The 18901-nt window shown below is 38.0% G+C and overlaps 1 protein-coding gene across 1 annotated transcript in view; it reads left to right on the top strand.

The window, feature by feature from the left end:
* Window positions 1-18901, top strand: part of CDC5L (cell division cycle 5 like) — a 50393-nt gene that overhangs the window by 13989 nt on the left and 17503 nt on the right. Inside the window, exons 6-13 of the mRNA XM_019457303.2 lie at window positions 446-664; window positions 2051-2195; window positions 3796-3984; window positions 8502-8650; window positions 10684-10846; window positions 13105-13269; window positions 16018-16098; window positions 16388-16630. Coding sequence (XP_019312848.1) covers window positions 446-664; window positions 2051-2195; window positions 3796-3984; window positions 8502-8650; window positions 10684-10846; window positions 13105-13269; window positions 16018-16098; window positions 16388-16630 — 1354 coding nt within the window. The remainder of the gene's footprint in view (window positions 1-445; window positions 665-2050; window positions 2196-3795; window positions 3985-8501; window positions 8651-10683; window positions 10847-13104; window positions 13270-16017; window positions 16099-16387; window positions 16631-18901) is intronic.

The raw sequence follows: 18901 nt of genomic DNA, 5'->3' as shown, positions 1-18901 counted from the left end.
TAAGATGCATACTTATATAGTTCCTTCTGGTTTTTCTTTTTGCTTGTGTGTGCGTATCTTTAAATCAAGAGGAGAATTTATTTTGGTGAATGGTTGTGAGGTGAGGATTTAAATAAATATTTCTTGGAGTGCCTGGGTGGCTCAGTCGGTTAAGCGTCCTACTTCAGCTCAGGTCATGATCCGTGAGTTTGAGCCCTGCGTTGGGCTCTGTGCTGACAGCTCAGAGCCTGGAGCCTGCTTCAGATTCTGTGTCTCCCTCTCTGTCTGCCCTCCCCGCTCATGCTCTGTCTCTCTCTGTCTCAAAAATAAATAAAAACATTAAGAAAAAATTTAAATAAATATTTCTTCCCCAAATATCCAAGTAGTTTTCTTAACTCTGTTAGATGATCTGTCCCTTCCCCATGGTATGTGATTTTCAGGGTGATCTTGTTTTGTTTTTCTTCAGGCGTCTTGCAGCCCTCCAGAAGAGAAGAGAACTTAGAGCAGCTGGCATAGAAATTCAGAAGAAGAGAAAAAAGAAGAGGGGAGTTGATTATAATGCTGAAATCCCATTTGAAAAAAAGCCTGCTCTTGGTTTCTATGATACTTCTGAGGAAAACTACCAGGCTCTTGATGCAGATTTCAGAAAATTAAGACAACAAGATCTTGATGGGGAACTAAGATCGTAAGTTGCCTTTCTGATTTTGAAAATGGAAAAGTATAGTAGGAATTTTATGGAGGGCCATGCGCTATCCTTGTCAGAGACAGATTTTTATTATTTAGGACAATGTGACCTACATAATGTTTTTATTTATTTACTGGATTCACGTTTCTGAGAAAACCAGTGACCCTTGTGGTCGTGTCTTTGGCATAGAAGGCTGTTTGCATCTCCTGACACGTCAGCACTTGGCTCTTAGTGTAGTCTTTACTCACTGAGTCACAGTCTTAACGTTGATGTGCATTTGTGAACAAGTTAGTTATTTTACTAATGGACTGAGGAATCTGTCAAAATCTGGTCTGGTTTTTTGTCTATTCTAGTGAAAATTTTATCTTGTTTTCTTTGAATGAAATTAAAGTTACCGATGCATACCTAAGTCTTTTTATCTAATGGGGATACGTAAGTGTATTTATAAAATGTTTGTCTAAAGGTGCAGAGGATTTTGCCTATTTCTAGGGATTTTTAGAGTTTTCTCTATTTCTTCCATTTGAATTTTGTGGGGAGAACTTTTTATGGTTGTCAGAGAGTTTTAGTTTTCTACTCCCCTACTGACCTTCCACTCTGTTGACATGAATTGGGACTAAATGACAGGTGTCAGGCACCATGAAACAGGATTTTCTTGGATGTACTCCATTGTATTTGTTTCTCAAATTAAGACCTTGTATGAGGTAGGCTGTTTGAATAAAGAGGTGGAAGTGGGAGCGGCTTGTCTGGAAGGAACAGGCTGGATGGGGAAGAGGCTGACACCCAGACTGGGAGGAGGCATTCTTGGAGCTTTCAGAGGTGGCCTTGAGCCTGGCATTAGACTTTAACCATTTGTCAGGACTGAAATATCCTTTAAAAAAACAAGTGAATTAAAAGAATCATAATGAACAATTGAAGAACAGTTTTAAAGGGAAATTTAAAAATTCAGTGTTTTAATCCCATCCCCTTTGTATTACTGTTTTCCGTTTTTTTGTATGCTTGTCTCCATCATTTTCGTAAGTGCACGCACATACTTTTGTAAGAATGTAATCATGATATAGGAATAGTTTAATTTTCTTGTTGAAATTATATATAAAATTTTGTTTATCATCATAGTCTTTATGTAGGCTTAATATTTAATATGTAAGTTACTTAGTACTATATCTTCTTAATAATTCTATCACTATTCTCAGCCTGCATTCCTCTTGAGTATAGTGGGTGAGTAATGGTGTAGGGCACAGCTTAATGTATTTGGATTTTGTCTTTTTATCAGTAATTTTTTTAGGAATGGGATTATTTTGTTCGAAGTGTATGAGTATTTATGTGGCTTTTACTGTTATTGTCTATGTGTAACTTTTAAAAATCTCTCTCTGCTTTGATTCATGGTAGGGAAAAAGAAGGAAGAGACAGAAAAAAAGACAAACAGCATTTAAAAAGGAAAAAAGAATCTGATTTGCCATCAGCTATTCTTCAGACTAGTGGTGTTTCTGAATTTACTAAAAAAAGAAGCAAACTAGTACTCCCTGCCCCTCAGGTAATCTAATAAAAACAGTTTTTTTATTGTGTGAACTCATATGCTTATAATTTATTTAGCACATGTTTGAAGGGTCTACATGCCAGGCTTTTGCTAGGTGTTGGGTGCCCTTAAGAAATTTACAGTGTAATAGGTGAGCCACATAAGGATAAGTCCTTGTGATTTACTATGATAAGTAACAACTTCTCTGTATAAATTATTATATCTGGCCTTAAATTGCCCCTGTGATGGTTTAGTAAGTAATTGTCAGCTTTTAGCAATTTGTGAGCAGGTTAGGGCTCCTGGCCTCTTATTGTAGCCGATTAGGATACAGGTGGTATTTGGCTGTGTGGACTTTAGGCTGCTTTCTTATAGGGAATGTTTTGTTGTGTCATACTTCTCTTTTTGAGACAACAGCTGTGAAAATCAATGTGGTAGATGTGAAGAGAGAAACATACCCTCATTCAGCTTACCATTCAGCTTACCATTCAGCTTATCAAGGAACAGCCTTCTCTTCCTTTGACTTAATTATAGTTGGTCAGAACCATGGGAATTTTGAAAAAGTTCTTGGTTTATTTTGAATAGTACAGCTCTGTAGAATTGGACTGTTTGGTTTAATGGAGCAGAAGGATGGACTTAGGAGGCCAGAAGAGCTTCTTTCTTTATCCAAATGATGCACTTAGGTCAACACAAAATTCTTGGGCATAAACATGACATAATTTTGTCAGATGCTGCCATCCAAGTACTGATACTCCCCTTTTTTTTTTTTTTAAGTTTATTTCTTTTGAGAGAGAGAGAAAGTGCTCATGTGGCTGAATGGGGAAGGGGCAGAGAGGGAGAGAATCTCAAGCAGGCTCCGCAGTGTGGAGCCCAGCACGGGGCTCAAACCCACGAACTGTGAGATCATGACCTGAGCCGAAATCAAGAGTCGAATGCTTAACTGAGCCACCCAGGCGCCCTAAGTAGTGATATTTCTTAAATTGAGATTTTGCCTGTAATTTTTTTTCTTAGTTCTCTTTGGGATACTTGCTTTTTAAAAATTTATTATTTTTTTATGTTTATTTGTTTTTGAGAGCGAGAACAGCTGACTGAGCTGTCAGTACAGAGCCCGACGTGGGGCTCGAACCCACAAATTGTGAGATTATGACCTGGAGCTGAAGTCAGACACTTAACCGACTGAGCCACCCAGATGCCCCTAGGATACTTATTTTTGTAAAATTACTAAGATAACGCTTTTTGATTTTCTCAGGGATCTTATGGCTCAGTGGACTTTGATGTTTTAATTGGTTTTTAGGCCCCCCTCCTTTGATGGTTGTATACAAACGTGATTATTTTATGTTCTTGGTTTATTGATGTGTTAGTTGGTTTGAAAGCATTTCATTATAGAAATACAAGACTTTGCCGCTTGATAGTATATCATATATGGAATTTATCCCCACATTATATGGGGAAGACTTAAAAACTTTTTTGTAGAATTTTTCAAACCCACAATAGTGAAGAAAGTAGTACAGCAAACCCCTGTGTACTCATCACAAAGCTTCAGTGATTCATCTTTCTGGAATATGGAAGTTTTAGGCTGTATTGTTCTTTGGTTAAAATGTTGCTGTATGATGATTTTCAGATTTCAGATGCAGAACTCCAGGAGGTTGTAAAAGTAGGCCAAGCAAGTGAAATCGCACGTCAGACTGCTGAGGAATCTGGCATAACAAACTCTGCCTCTAGTACGCTTTTGTCTGAGTACAATGTCACCAACAACAGCATCGCTCTTAGAACACCTCGTACACCGGCTTCCCAGGACAGAATTCTGCAGGTAAGCTGTCGGATAGTAGAGTGAGCCTTTCACTTCTTGTCCTTGAAAGTGAAGGAGCATAGTAAGTGATTTGGTTTGTTTCTTTTAAAAGGGGTAAACTAGATCCTAGAGATTTTGTTATTAGGAACCTAAATTAGCAGATTCAATAATGAGGTGATTTCATTTCCACATTTATTCATAGGTTTGTTTGTTTTGTTTTGTTTTTTTGAAGCTAGCCCTTCGAAATCTTTAGTACCTATTAGTAAAGCAAAGCATTTTAAAATTTCACATTGCCTAGCAGTCCTAGAAAGAAGTCAGATGTATGTAGTCAGTAACTTTTAAAATTTCCTTGCATTTCTGTGCTTAGCTTGGCACAGGCTGCCATCAGTACTGTTTCCCTCTCTCTCCTAAACACATGGGGTATACAGCTCTGTAGGGGGTTTGTATGCCAGAGAATAGCCACACCTAACAAAACACTATTGAACGTCCTTACGTCTCATTTCCTCTTCTCTAATAGTCAGAAGTACAATTTTAAGGTCTTTATTGGGAGTCACATGGTTCCTATTAAAACTTAGTAAGAAAAATAGTTTTGCTCCTCATTGCTTGCTCTCTAGAGGCACCAATTACAACTCTGTTTTTACCATCTTCTTGCTTGGACACTTGTTACTTGTTGATTTTATTTTCAGTTTTAGCCAGTTCTCCACCTGGGGATTTGAACATTTGGCTCTCCCACCCTCTTCCTCTATCATGCACGCACACTCTTTCTATTCTCTCATTTTCCATTATGGTTATATCATAATTTTGATTAGCTCTGTATTCATGGTTTACTTTATGACTGTGCAAGCTATATTCGTTGCTGAGCCCACAAAGTGCCTTATGATTACTTATGATTATGTTTTTTTTTTTGAGTTAATACTTGTTTTATTCAGATGCTAAATTTTTTGATGACTTAGCACAAATTCAACTCTAGATTGACACTGTCTGTGTAAATCTCTTGTAATCTGATCAAATTTTAGATATTCTCAGCTTCTTGAAAAAGTCTTTCTCAGAATTTCTGAGTGTTCTATTCTGGACGATTACTCTTTTATTTTATCTTTTTTATTTTAATGTTTTAATTTTTATTTTTACTTATTTTTTCTTTAAAAAAAATTTTTTTTTAATGTTTATTTTTGAGACAGAGCGTGAGCAGAGGAGGGGTAGAGAGAGAGGGAGACCCAGAATCTGAAGCAGGCTCCAGGCTCTGAGCTGTTGGCACGGAGCCCCACGCGGGGCTCGAACCCACGGACTGTGAGATCATGACCTGAGCCGAAGTTGGACACTCAACCAATTGAGCCACCCAGGCGCCCCACTTATTTATTTATTTATTTTTTTAAGTTTATTTATTTTGAGAGACAGAGCAGAAGAGGGGCAGAGAGAGAGGGAAAGAATCCCAGGCAGGCTCTGTGCTATCATCGCAGAGCCTGATGCAGGGCTCGAACTCACAGACTATGAGATGATGACCTAAGCCGAAACCAAGAGTTGGACGCTTAACCAGCAGAGCCACTCAGGTGCCCCTATGTTTTTTTTTGAGAGAGACGGGGACAGAGCATGAATGGGGGAGGAACAGAGAGAGAGGAGGACACAGAATTCACAGCAGGTTTCAGGCTCCCAGCTGTCAGCACAAAGCCTGACTTGGGGCTTAAACCCACAAACCATGAGATCATGACTTGAGCTGAAGTCGGTGCTTAACTAGCTGAGCCACCCAAATACCCCTAGACGATTAGATCTTGTTTACAGCTTGTTCTCTTGATTTCCTGTTACTGGCACCCTAGAAAGTCTCTTGGATCACCTCTTTCCTGGCTCCCATGTCTTTGGTTTTTTTGGTTTATGTCTGTTAGTGAAAGGTTACTGAAGTTATGGAAGTTCCTTCAATAACTTTCTGAGGAGAAGGGTTCATGGCAGATGGAATTTTTAAGACCTTGCATAGCTGTGAATTATTGGTCTAACTATAGTATAACTGGGTATAGAACTCAAGATTGAAATCTTTTTTTTTTTTGGTCTTTTAAACTCTACACCCAACGTGGAGCTTGAACTCATGACCCTGAGATTAAGAGTTGCATGCTCCACTGGCTGAGCCAGCCAGGTGCTCCCAGATTGAAATGGTTTTTGTTTACAGTTTTGAAGGCAGTGCTCCAGTGTCTTCTGGCTTCTATTATAGCTATTGAGATCTCTGCCATTTAGCAAATCCGTTTTTTTCCTTTCTCTAGAAGCTAATATCTCTTTTTCACATGCATAGTTCTTGGTGTGGGTCTGTTTTCAATCACTCGCCAGGTACTTAGTGATCTTTTCATTCTGGAGATTCCTGGCCTTCAGTTCTGGGATGTTATTTTGAAAATTTTGTTTCCTCCCTTTCATTGGTCTATTTCTCTTATGAAATAAAAAAAGAATTTTCTTATTTATTCCTCTCTGGTTTTCTGTTTTAATTGACCTTTTGACTTCTTGCTAGGAGATTTTCTGTGAATTTTATCTTTTTTCGGTTTTTAAATTTCTACAATCACATTTTTAATTTCTAAGAGCTCTTTAAAAAAATGTATTCAGTTCTTAAATATTTCATTTAGTGAATATTTTGTCTTATTTCTCTGAAGCTATTAATGATGGTTTTGTTTTATTTTTATGTTTTCTTTTCCCTGTATAGTATTTAAGTTTCTTTTGTTCTCTGTTTTTCATATTGGATGTTTCCTCAAGTATCTTTTGATCTTTGGCTCTTTGCCTGTATCTAGGGGTTAAGGGCAGGGCAGTTAAAAGTAGACTAGAAGCTCTCTAGGTGTGGGTAAGGCTCCTCAACTCCAGGCTTCCCTGTAGGCTGAACTGTCTGCTGGGTTTCTTTGGCAAATTCTTGATGTCAGTATTCTACATCTTTTGGGTTAGTCAGATTCTTGAGAAAAGCAGCTTCCAATTTTCTGCCCAAAGGTATAAAGCTGGCCAGACTTTTAGGAGCCTAGTTGGGGAAAGTGTTTTGTATTTGGACTAGCAAAAAGAACACACACAGGACTTTGGTAGTGTGAAATTCAAGGTTCTTTCCATGAACTAAGAACAGAGTAATGGGTAATGGAATAAGCCTTATTCTGGTTATCTACATTTATTTTTTAAATTTTTATTTATTTTTTTTAGAGAGAGTGTGTGCACAAGTGGGCGGGGGAGAGTGGCAGAGGGAGAGAAAGAGGGAGAATCTTAAACAGGCTCCATGCTCAGCACAGAGCCTAATGTGGGGCTCAATCCCATGACCCTAGGATCATGACCTGAGCTGAAGTCAGGGGACACTCAACCAACTGAGCCATCCACGTGCCCCTGGTTATCTTCATTTTGCCCCAAAACTTACTGGCTTAAAACATGTCATTGATGCTAATGGTCTCTCTTGGTCAGGAATTCGGACCGGGCACAGGAAGAATGGCTTGTCTCTGCTCCATGATGTCAAGGGTCTCAGCTAAGAAGACTCAGCACTGGGGGGTGTCTTGACACATAGGGACTTGAATCATCTTTCCATGACTGGTGGTTGATGCTGGCTGTGGGTTGGGTCCTCACCTGAGAATGGGGAATGCATCTGCATGTGGCCTCTCCAAAGCTTGCGCTTTCTTTCAGCCTGTGGCCTCAGGACAGTTAAACTTCTCTCATGGTGTCTCAAGGCTCCATTAGGGGTGTCGTAAAGAGTGTGGTAGGAAGCTGTATGTTTGCTCACCCTGCCTTGGAAGTCAAGCTGTGTCACTTTTCCTGCGTTCTGTTAGTTACAGGTAATTCACAAGGCCACCTGGACTCAAAAGGAGGGGACATAGACCTCCACTTCATGATGGGAGGAGTATCAAGGTTGGATTCTAAGAAGAGCACATAAGATGAGAGATATGGCTGTCATTATCTTGGAAGATGTAGTCTTTCACAGGCCCGGAGTTGGGGATTGGGAGATTGTGGGTGCAGTGATAGTAGTAAGTGCTGCAGGGTTGTGGCAGAGGGACTAAAGACTTCAGAACATTGGCAGGCCTGCCTAAAGAGGACAAGGCTTCTGAAAGGAATTTGCCTTCATGAGTTTTCTCAGGAAGTGGATTGGACTGGCCAGTTGGAGGTATCTTAACTTCCCAGTAGAGGAAACTGAGAGTCAGAGGGGCTAGTGAACACTGGAGAGAGTTCGTGATAAAGCCAGACTAAAATCTGGGTATTCTCACATTTAGCCTAAGTTCACATTGGGAAATTTCCATTTTTAGTTCTTTATGATTGTAAAGAGATTTGGCACAGGTAATAGAAGCTTTTGAGTCATGATACTTTCATTTTAAAACATTTTTTGATATTTAAAACTTTATTCCAAAACTTCTGATCTGCTGTGTTAGGTTGACAGAGGAATGGAAGTATTGAATTCTGTCATGGCGAGTTCATTTTATCTGTTGGTGTTCATTAAGAAAATGTATAAGAATTCTGTCTCCTTTGAGGTTTATATAGTAGGACCAGAAGAGAGGATTCGGCTATTCTGGCTGAACTGTTAAAACACACTTCTTTACCTTCTTGTTTATCAGGAAGCTCAGAACCTCATGGCCCTGACCAATGTGGACACCCCATTGAAAGGTGGACTTAATACCCCTTTGCATGAGAGCGACTTCTCAGGTGTGACTCCACAGCGGCAGGTTGTACAGACTCCAAACACAGTTCTTTCTACCCCATTCAGGTATTGTAAATGAATACATCTTTATTGTTTTAGAAAAACTTCAAGGATTTGGACAACATGTTTGTTTTAGTAATGTTGACAGAGAATGGAAATAAGTATTTAACATGGCTTTTTGATTTCTTCTTACTCATGGTAGTAAATAACATAATAATACCCAGGAATTGGTTTTTACTGTATGGAACTGTCTTCTTTTTTCAGAGTTTCTGATGCTATCACCTTTTTTCTGAATACATTTTATCTGATTTATTGACTTTAAATTTTTTTTTTTTTTTTTAATTAAAAAAAAAGAATCTGAAACAGGCTCCAGGCTCTGAGCTGTCAGCACAAAGCCCAACATGCGGCTCGAATTCATGAACTGCAGGATTGTGACCTGAGCCGAAGTCGGACGCTTAACCAACTGAACCACCAGGCACCCCCATTTTATCCGATTTAAAAGAACAAATCAGTCCATTGTTTGTTTGATCATTAGTTGAATTTTATAAAAATTGTAGTCCTTTATCTGTGTTACTGTTGCTTTTCTCCCAACATTTTTTTTTTTGAGAAAGAAAGTGAAAGAGATAGCAAGTGGGAGAGGGGCAGAGAGAGAGAGGGAGAGAGAATCTTAAGCAGGCTCCATGCTTTTTGTGGGGCTTGATCTCATGACTGAGATCATGACCTGAGCTGAAAACAAGAGTCAGATGCTTAACCGATTAAGCCACCCAGATGCCCCATATCCCAACATTTTATTTTGAAAATTTCTAACATTCAGAGAGGTTAAAAGAATGGGAAAGCAAACATCCATATTTCACCATCTAGATTCTACAGTTGTTAACATTTTACCGTATTTGCTTTTCACATATCCATCCATCTGTCAATCCATCTAATTATTTGGTGCTTTTCAAAATAAGTTGCAGGTTTCAGTCCATTTCACTTCTAACACTTTCTTGTGCTTATCATTAACTAGAGTCCAGAGTTCAGTCTTTGTTTACGATTTTTTTTAAGTTACTGTTTTTTAAGAGGAATTTTTTAGATAGAAACCTTGTAGAAGCAGGTCATATTAAAATGAAATTTGAGCTTTTAAGTTTGGAAATCTTTTAGGTTCGTTTTTAATTTTCAGTGTTAGGATATATCCTCGTACTGATTATTTAGTATGGGAGTGTCTCAAACTGTTACAACTGTGCCTGACAGCAGGATCAAGAAGCATTGGCAGCCAGATCCTAATATACAACTTAACACTTTTGCAGGGCTTGTAAGAGAGCCTAATCCTTCTTTCCCTGTGTATGTCTTGTCTCTCAACTAGATTGTAAGCTCCTTGGGGGCAGGGACCATGTCTTTTGATAACACCTCATCTCACCTTTGGGAACATCTGCCTGGCAGATCACTTGTCTGGAACAGAGCTAAGGTATAGGAAGTAAGCACCCAACCAGCCAAACAAACAAAAACAGGCTTTGAACAACTAAGATATCAGTTGCAAAGTCTGTGGATTTTATTTATTGCTAAGAGAGTCTCAGCCCTCACTCAGAACTGTTCATATGTAGACATGTTAATTAAGTTTCCAAACAGAACGTAAAGGAGGAACCACTGAAGTGGATGCATACCTATGATAGTGGTGTTCTAGCCAGCAGCTACTGGTGGTGAGGGCAAATGATAAGATGAAGACACTATTGTGAACTTATAAACAATTTCCTAGGGGTCTTTGAGCATTATGGCTGCCCTCTGCCCATGGTATGTTCTTAGCCACCCCACAATGCATCAAGAAAGGTTGAAATAATGTTTGGTGGGCCTAGTTTAGCAAGGCAAGAAAATGTCAAATGTAATAACTTTACTTGAAGTCATTAAAATAAAAATACTGTGTGTAAATACTAAGCTAGTTGAACTAAACCTGTACTCCAACGTAGAGATCTCACTTAAAACCAGGTAGGAAGACAGATATTCTGCAATCTTAGTTTCTTTCTTTTATGCTTTCTTTGTAAAATAATTTATGTGAAAAATATTTGGAAGCACAATCCAGATAAAATTGGCACTTTTATTAATTGGAATTTCTGTCTTTCTAGGACTCCTTCTCATGGATCTGAAGGGTTGACTCCCCGCAGTGGGACAACTCCCAAACCAGTTATTAACTCCACCCCGGGTAGAACTCCTCTTCGAGACAAATTAAACATTAATCCCGAGGATGGAATGGCAGACTACAGTGATCCCTCTTACGTGAAGCAGATGGTACATGTCAAATCCCTTTAATACTCTTTTTTTTTTTTAAACTCTTCTATCTCATGGACGTTGTATTAAAATATTTTCCCTTGTTGGTGCATATTACATATACTTTAAGATAACTGTACACCTATGGATTCCAGAAAAGGAAAATGATTTATAGAACTTGAGAAGGGGAACCTTTTGGTCTCCTAAGCCTACTTACTCTTTTTTTTTTTTTTTTTTTTTTTTTTTTTTAATTTAAAACATTTAAAAAAAATATTTCTTTTTGACAGAGACAGTGAGTATGTGAGTAAGGGAGGGGCAGAGAGAGAGGGAGATACCGAATCCAAAGTAGGCTCCGGGCTCTGAGCTATCAGCACAGAGCCTGACGCGGGGCTCGAACCCACGAACCATAAGATCATGACCTGAGCTGAAGTCGGACGCTCAACTGACTGGGCCACTCAGGTGCCCCTAAGCTGACTAATTTTTAATGTGTTTGTGAATACTGATTGTGCTGATAGTAGTTCTCCTTGTATGTCATATGATTTTATTTTTTATCATTTACTAATTAATAGTTTACTTTCTTGAATGGCACTCTTTTTTTTCTTTAACTTCTGTAAAACAAATTTTGAGTTTGGAATGCCTTATAAATTAGATTTTGAGCCTTGATTCTTGTTTGCTCTAGACTTTTAGAAGAGCTATCTAGATCTCAAAGCCAAATTAAGTTGATGTTTATTGCTTATCTTAGTGAAGTTTTCTTTTGTATATTTTGCAAGCTGATACAGACAGCTAATCATAAAAGCCACAGTTTTGTTTCTGCCCACGTTATTGCTTTCCTTATGTCACTCTTGGGTCTTATATGATGCCACAGAAAAGCATTGTGAGATTTTTTTTTTTTTTTTAATGAGTTCCAGTGATACCTGTTTTTAGTTTACAAATTCTAACCTAGTGTATAGATTTGGTTATTTTAGAATTTTTTATTAAAAAAAGTGTTTTTTTTACTGTTTATTTTTGAGAGAGAGAGAGAGAGAGAGGGAGACACAGAATCCAGAGTAAGCTCCAGGCTCTGAGCTGTCTGCACAGAGCCTGACGCCGGCTTGAACTCAGGAACCATGAGATCATGACCTGAGCTGAAGTTGGACGCTTAACTGACTGAGCCACCCAGGCATCCCGAGTTTAGAATTTTTTTTAATGCCCACCTTGATATCAAGTAATGTCAACTGTGAATGGCTACATAATAGCTAAACAAATGAATTTAATGTGTGCAGAGCGCTGATTTGGAGACTTCAGAGGATCTAAAGTTGAGTAAAGGTGTCCTTTGTCTTAAGGAAGTTTATACTCTGGAGAGATTGACAGTGCTAAACCAAGTCCCCAAATAATTGTAATGTAAGAACAAAATAAGCTTTCTGTGTAAGACCAACATGCTTGGGGGGGCCGAAGACAGAAATAATCACATTTGTTGGGTGGGTACTAGGAAAACCTTCGTTGAGGTATGCTCAGAAGGAGAGGTGGGGGCTGTCTCAGATAGAGGCCACAAAATGAGTAAGCATGGAGTGTATTTTGGACATAGCAGGTCATCTGGTTGGGCCTCACACCTACCATACGTGTAATGGAGCTATGGGGAATAAAAGGTAAGCCAAGGATGTACTGGGGAAAACTTTGGGTACCAGGCAGTTTCTTTTGGGAAGTGTGGACTGTTTTCTTTGGTCATCATATGATCTAGTCATTTCTTCCTTTCTTTTTCTTTTTTTAATTAGTTAATTTGTTTTTAAGTAAATTTTACCCTCAATGTGGGGTTTGAACTCAAAACCCCAAGATCGAGCATCACATGCTCTATTGACTGAGCCAACCAGGCCCCCCATGATTTGGTAATTTCTATTAAAAATAAACACACACAAAAACTCAGGCATCTTTTCAGATTAGATTTTATTAGTCCAAGAACAAATTGACTTTTGAATTTGTTCTTTCATTTGCTATTAAATTTCATGGTCAGAAATGTATTCCTTAAATGGAAATTCTAAAGGATTTTTTTCTGCCCTGCAGAGATAATTCCCAAACCTTCTATTAGAATATCTGAGAGTAACTTTACGGATCACAAATCAGAGTTTTTGATCTTAATTTAGAGAAGAAACTGAGATAGAAATCAAACAAACTTGTCTCAGCTCTGAAATTAGGGATCATTTTTCTAGAATTAAAATTAGGCTAATTATTTTTTAGAAACTCTTAAGAATGGAGGTTGAATACTTAAGATGTATGAATTGAGAAGATCAATTTTTTTTCTACAGGAAAGAGAATCTCGTGAGCATCTCCGTTTAGGATTGTTGGGCCTCCCTGCCCCTAAGAATGACTTTGAGATTGTTCTGCCAGAAAATGCTGAGAAGGAGCTGGAAGACCGTGAAATAGATGATACTTACATTGAAGATGCTGCTGATGTGGATGCACGAAAGCAGGTGGGTAATTGTGCTAGAAAAGAAGTGTGAAGTCGCTGACCGTGTCAGTAGGCTGAAAGAATGAAGAATGGTCATTAAATGTGTCCATATTTAAAAGTTTTTTCAATATCTGAAAAAAGAAATTACCCTAAATTGCTTAACATAGTTAATAATATGTACTCATGTAATTAATAATATACAAGAATATCTTGATAGGCAGTCTTAAAACGTGTGTATGTATATGTGTATGTACATAATTTAAATACCTCCTGTCAAATTTATTATGCTTCTTTAAAATACACATAAATGTTCTTGTAGACATTGCTTTTCACTCTAGCCAAGAAAAGGTGTTATTGATCAGTCTTAAAAACAAGTGCATGTTGAGTGCACAGAGCCCAAATTAGGATTCAGTCTCATGAACTGTGAGATCGTGACCTGAGCCAAAATCAGGAGTCGGATGCTTAACTGACTGAGCTACCCAGGCACCCCTAGGATAATTTTAGAAATGGAATTTCATGGGACTCGAGTGTGAATAGCATCAATGTAAATGTATTTCAGAGAGAAGTCACATGAATGTGCTTTTTATTTATTTATTTTTTAATTTGTTTTAATGTTTATTTATTTTTGAGACAGAGAGAGCATGAACAGGGGAGGGGCAGAGAGAGAGGGAGACACAGAATCGGAAGCAGGCTCCAGGCTCTGAGCTGTCAGCACAGAGCCCGACGCGGGGCTTGAACTCACGGACCATGAGATTATGACCTGAGCTGAAGTCGGACGCTTAACCGACTGAGCCACCCAGGTGCCCCTGAATGTGCTTTTTAGTTGGTAGTACAAGATAATACTTTATTTTTTAAGTTAATTTATTTTGAGACAGAGAGAGAGAGAGAGAGGGGGAGAGAGAACCTCAAAGCAAGCTCCGCACTGTGAGCACAGAGCCCAGTGCAGGGCTTGAACTCATGAACCATGAGATCATGACCTGAAGTGAAATCAAGAGTTGGATACTTAACACACTGAACCACCCACGTGCCCCCAGGATATTACTTTTTATGTTTAGTTTTCTTAGTTACTTTGCCCTACATTTACTCTCAGAAATGCCTTGAAATTCTAATATGTTAACTTATATTATTCGTGATTTAAGAATCAGGAAACAACACATTGGCTAGTTTTTTAAATTAAAAATCAGTAGCTTTTGAGGTGGAAGTGAGGGTTGTGTTGCAGGAGGAACAAATAAGAGTCCCCTCTAAGTTTAGGATTCCAATTGATTATTTAAATTTTTAAATTTTATTTTAATTCCAATTTAGTTGATATACAATGTGATGTCAGTTTCAGGTGTACAGTATAGTGTTTCAACAATTCCATACCTCACCCAGTGCTCATCACGACTAGTACATTCTTTAATCCCCATCACCTATTTCACCCATCCCCCCCACCCACCTCCTCTGTGGTAACCATCAGTTCTCTATAGTTAACAGTCTGTTTCTTGGTTTGTCTCTCTTTTTTTTGCTTTCTTTTGCTGGTTTGTTTTGTTTCTTACATTCTACATATGAGTGAAATTTTATGGTATTTGTCTTTCTCTGACTATTTCACTTAGCATTGCACTCTCTAGCTCCGTCCATGTTGTTGCAAATGGCAAGATTTCATTCCTTTTCATGGCGGAGTAATATTCCGTGTGTGTGTGTGTGTGTGTGTGTGTGTGTGTATGTATTACATCTTCATTATCTTTATAGGTATATACATATACGCACACATACACACCACAACTTCTTTATCCATTCATCAATCCATTGACACTTGGGCTGCTTCTGTAGTTTGGCTCCTGTAAATCATGTTGCTCTAAACATAAAGGTGCATGTCCCTTTGAATTAGTGTTTTTGTATTTTTTGGGTAAATGCCCCATAGTGTGATTCTGGATTGTAAGGTGGTTCTATTTTTAACTTTTTGAGGAACCTCCATACTGTTTTCCTCAGTGACTGTACCAGTTTGCATGCCCACCACCGGTGCTCAAGGGTTCCTTTTTCTTCACATCCTCGCCAATACTTGTTCTTTCTTGTGTTTTTGATTTTAGCCATTCTGACAGGTATGAAGTGATATCTCATTGTAGTTTTGATTTGTATTTCCCTGATGATGAGAGATGTTGAGCATCTTTTCATGTGTCCATTAGCCATCTTGATGTCTTCTTGGAGAAGTGTCTGTTCATGTCTTTTGCCCACTTTGTAACTGAGTATTTGTTTTCTCGTGTTGGGTTGTATAAGTTCTTTATATATTTTGGATACTAACCTTTTCTTGGATATGTTGTATACAAATATCTTTTCTCATTCAACAGGTTGTCTTTTGTTGATTATTTTCTTCATTGTGCTTTTTATTTTGATGTAATTCCCATAGTTTATTTTCGCTTTTATTTCCCTTGCCTCTGGAGACGTATCTAGAAAAATGTTGCTACAGCTGGTGTCAGGGACATTCCTGCCTATGCTCTCTTCTAGGATTTTTATTAGAATTCCAAATTAAACAAGAAAAGAATGATTATCTGATGGATGGAGCCACATAAACTTGGAGAATGCTCTAGTAGCTGTTGGCAGTTCTTAGTTTGTATTGTAATGAGAGAATGAATAGACTGATTTCTGTTGCCTTTTATTACCTTTCTACAAACTTACACAGACTTCGACAGCTTTAACTGTTGAACATACATGTTCTTATACATGTTTTCAACTTTATTGAAATGTGGCAAATACCATATAGCTGTAATAATGGATATAAAAATAATTTTTTTAGGCTATACGAGAGGCAGAGCGTGTAAAGGAAATGAAGCGAATGCACAAAGCTGTCCAGAAAGATCTGCCAAGACCATCAGAAGTAAGTATTAGAGTTTCTGGCTTAGGAAGTTTTGAGTTTCTTCTTATGTGATTGATGCTTTTATATCATTCATAAAGTTTGTGAAACAAAATATTATATTCTTTCTGGAATATAGTAAAGCACTTCCCAGATATAATGTAAAATGTTTTGCTGGTACAAATAAGACCTTAGAAGGAAAGCAAAATTCTTTTGAAAATGTAAAACTACTATTTAATTCGTGCTAGAACAAGTAATAACATCAGCATTGGAGTGATAATGTTTGGTAATTGTACTTGTCTTAAAATTTTAGGTAAATGAAACTATTCTAAGACCCTTAAATGTAGAACCACCTCTAACAGATTTACAAAAAAGTGAAGAACTAATCAAAAAAGAAATGATCACAATGCTTCATTATGACCTTCTGCATCACCCTTATGAACCATCTGGAAATAAAAAAGGAAAAACTGTAGGATTTGGTACTAATAATTCAGAGCACATTGCCTATCTGGAACATAACCCTTATGAAAAGTTCTCCAAAGAAGAGCTGAAAAAGGTATCGTTGATTATAAAGTATTCATTAAATACTGTGTATCATGGACAAACACTGTCTTTTCTCATGCTGATATTTATAAGTGTTATGAAGAAGACATACTTAATCACCCCCCCCCCCCCCCCCGCCCCTTTTCATTCAGTGACAGACCTTTTCCAGGTAAACACTGGCTTAGGTGGCAAGGTGTTTTGTTTCATGGGTGTATGCCTCATGGACAGTTGCTGCAAATTGCCATTTTCTGTGTTTAACTCTGCTACTTCTGAGTTGAATTGAATACCTTTAATACCTAAACCTCATTTATTTAGATTAATATGAAAAAGCAGGCATGCGTAAAAAACGTTTTTTTCACCTATTCAAAGAAAAGAAATACAGTGTACTGAATCTTTTTCCCTTAAATCATTTCCCACTATCCTTTTAGATAAGGAAATGCAGGAACATTTTCTTGTATAAAGTCTGTCCTGCCTCTTCCTCCGTATGCATTTGATTTTTCTGTTCTGACAGAGCAAACAGCTGTGATTGCAAATAGAAATCTGTTCCATGGTATGAGAAAATACAGTTGGTGTCATGGTTGGAAGCAGAGTGGTCATTAGCTTTAGTCTTATTTCTTTAGTCCTTAGCCCTGAAGGGCAGTTATAGACTTGTTGATTGGAACGGGTTATTGAATACTTGGGGAGAGAATCCCTACAATATATATATATTTTTTTCTGTCTTCTCTCCTGCTCTTTACCTGTATTTTTTTCTTGCTTTCTATTTTCCTTTTTGCAAAAGTAATACGTGTTTATTGAAGGATTTTTAGAAATTAGAGAAAGGAAGGACAGTTGGCCCCGATTTCTGAGTAACCTTGAATTACTCTTAGTAAGTATGATAGGAAACTGACATCTGTTGAATGCTTACGCTTGTGGCAGGCACATTTTACCATTGGACTGGGGTTGAGAATTACACTGTGAACTCCATACTTGAACAGTCTCCTCTTTTTAAAGTGAAAATAGGGGAAGATGGGATTTGAGAAATTTACTGTGTGTATGGAAACCTGAAATAAGGATCACATTGTTATGTAACAGAAGGTTCTGTGGGGAATCGATTCTAATAAAACTGTTAAAAATAATAGTTGTAGGTAGTGCTTTAGAATTATTGGAAACCATTACAAAGTAGTTTGAATTTTTTTTTTTTTTTTAAGTTTATTTTGAGAGAGAGGGTGAGTAGGGGAGGGGCAGAGAGGAGAGAAAGAGAGAGAGAATACCAAGCAGCCTCTGCTGTCAGTGTGCAGCCCTATGCAGGGCTCAAACCCATGAACCATGAGTGAGATCGTGACCTGAGCTGAAATCAAGAGTTGGGTGCTTAACTGACTGAGCCACCCGTGCAGCCCTGGTTTTTTTTTTTTTTTAGTTTAAATATTCTTTCATATTTTATTGTATGTATTTATATTCTTCTCTGTTCCAAAATGAATTTGAAACAGCATTTACTTAGCGAGCAGATTCTTTATGGGCAGTTTAAAGATAAATTAGTAGGGCGCCTGGGTGGCTCAGTCGGTTGAGCGTCCGACTTCGGCTCAGGTCATGATTTTGCGTCTGTGAGTTCAAGCCCCGCGTCGGGCTCTGTGCTGACGGCTCAGAGCCTGGAGCCTGTTTCAGATTCTGTGTCTCCCTCTCTCTCTGCCCCTCTCTCTGCTCATGTTCTGTCTCTCTATCAAAAATAAGTAAACATAAAAAAATTTAAAGATAGTACTACTGTCTTCTAATAATCATAAGAGCTGAATTTGTAAATTTTTACTGTGTACAGTTTTGGAGTGAAATACCATTTCTGTTACTATGAAATGTTGGGTTTTCATTAAGTGTGTTAAAATTGGTTTGTTTTTGTTATTTTCTCAGAGATCTTGTTTAAAAGTATCCGTTCTTTATCTTCTATAGACATGATTTTCTGTTGTTTTACGTTTTTGTATTTGATTTTATTACATATTTTGGTCTGTGATGTACTGGAACGATCGAAAGCTTTCTTTAAGGCACAAAATGATAGTTGTCAGTTTTGAGCCAGGAAGCAAAGGGCTGGAAAAAGTTGATGTGGTATGCTTGTGGAGTCCTTGGGTCTCGAGTTGGGCCACACTCTGTGTGTATGTTTTATCATTTAATCCTGATAACAAACATGTCAGGTGGGTATTATCCTCACTTTACAGATGAGAAACGGGCTCAGAGATGTTAAGCAAGTTCAGACAGCTACTTAAATGGTAAAGGTATGATATGTACCCAGGCCTGTCCAACTTTATCTCTCCTCATTCTG

Source organism: Panthera pardus, unplaced genomic scaffold, assembly GCF_024362965.1.
Source record: "Panthera pardus isolate Hobbes unplaced genomic scaffold, ASM2436296v1 HiC_scaffold_17, whole genome shotgun sequence".
Taxonomy (NCBI): Eukaryota; Metazoa; Chordata; class Mammalia; order Carnivora; family Felidae; genus Panthera; species Panthera pardus.
Note: the sequence above shows the minus strand (reverse complement) of the source record. Positions and strands in the feature narration are given on the sequence as shown.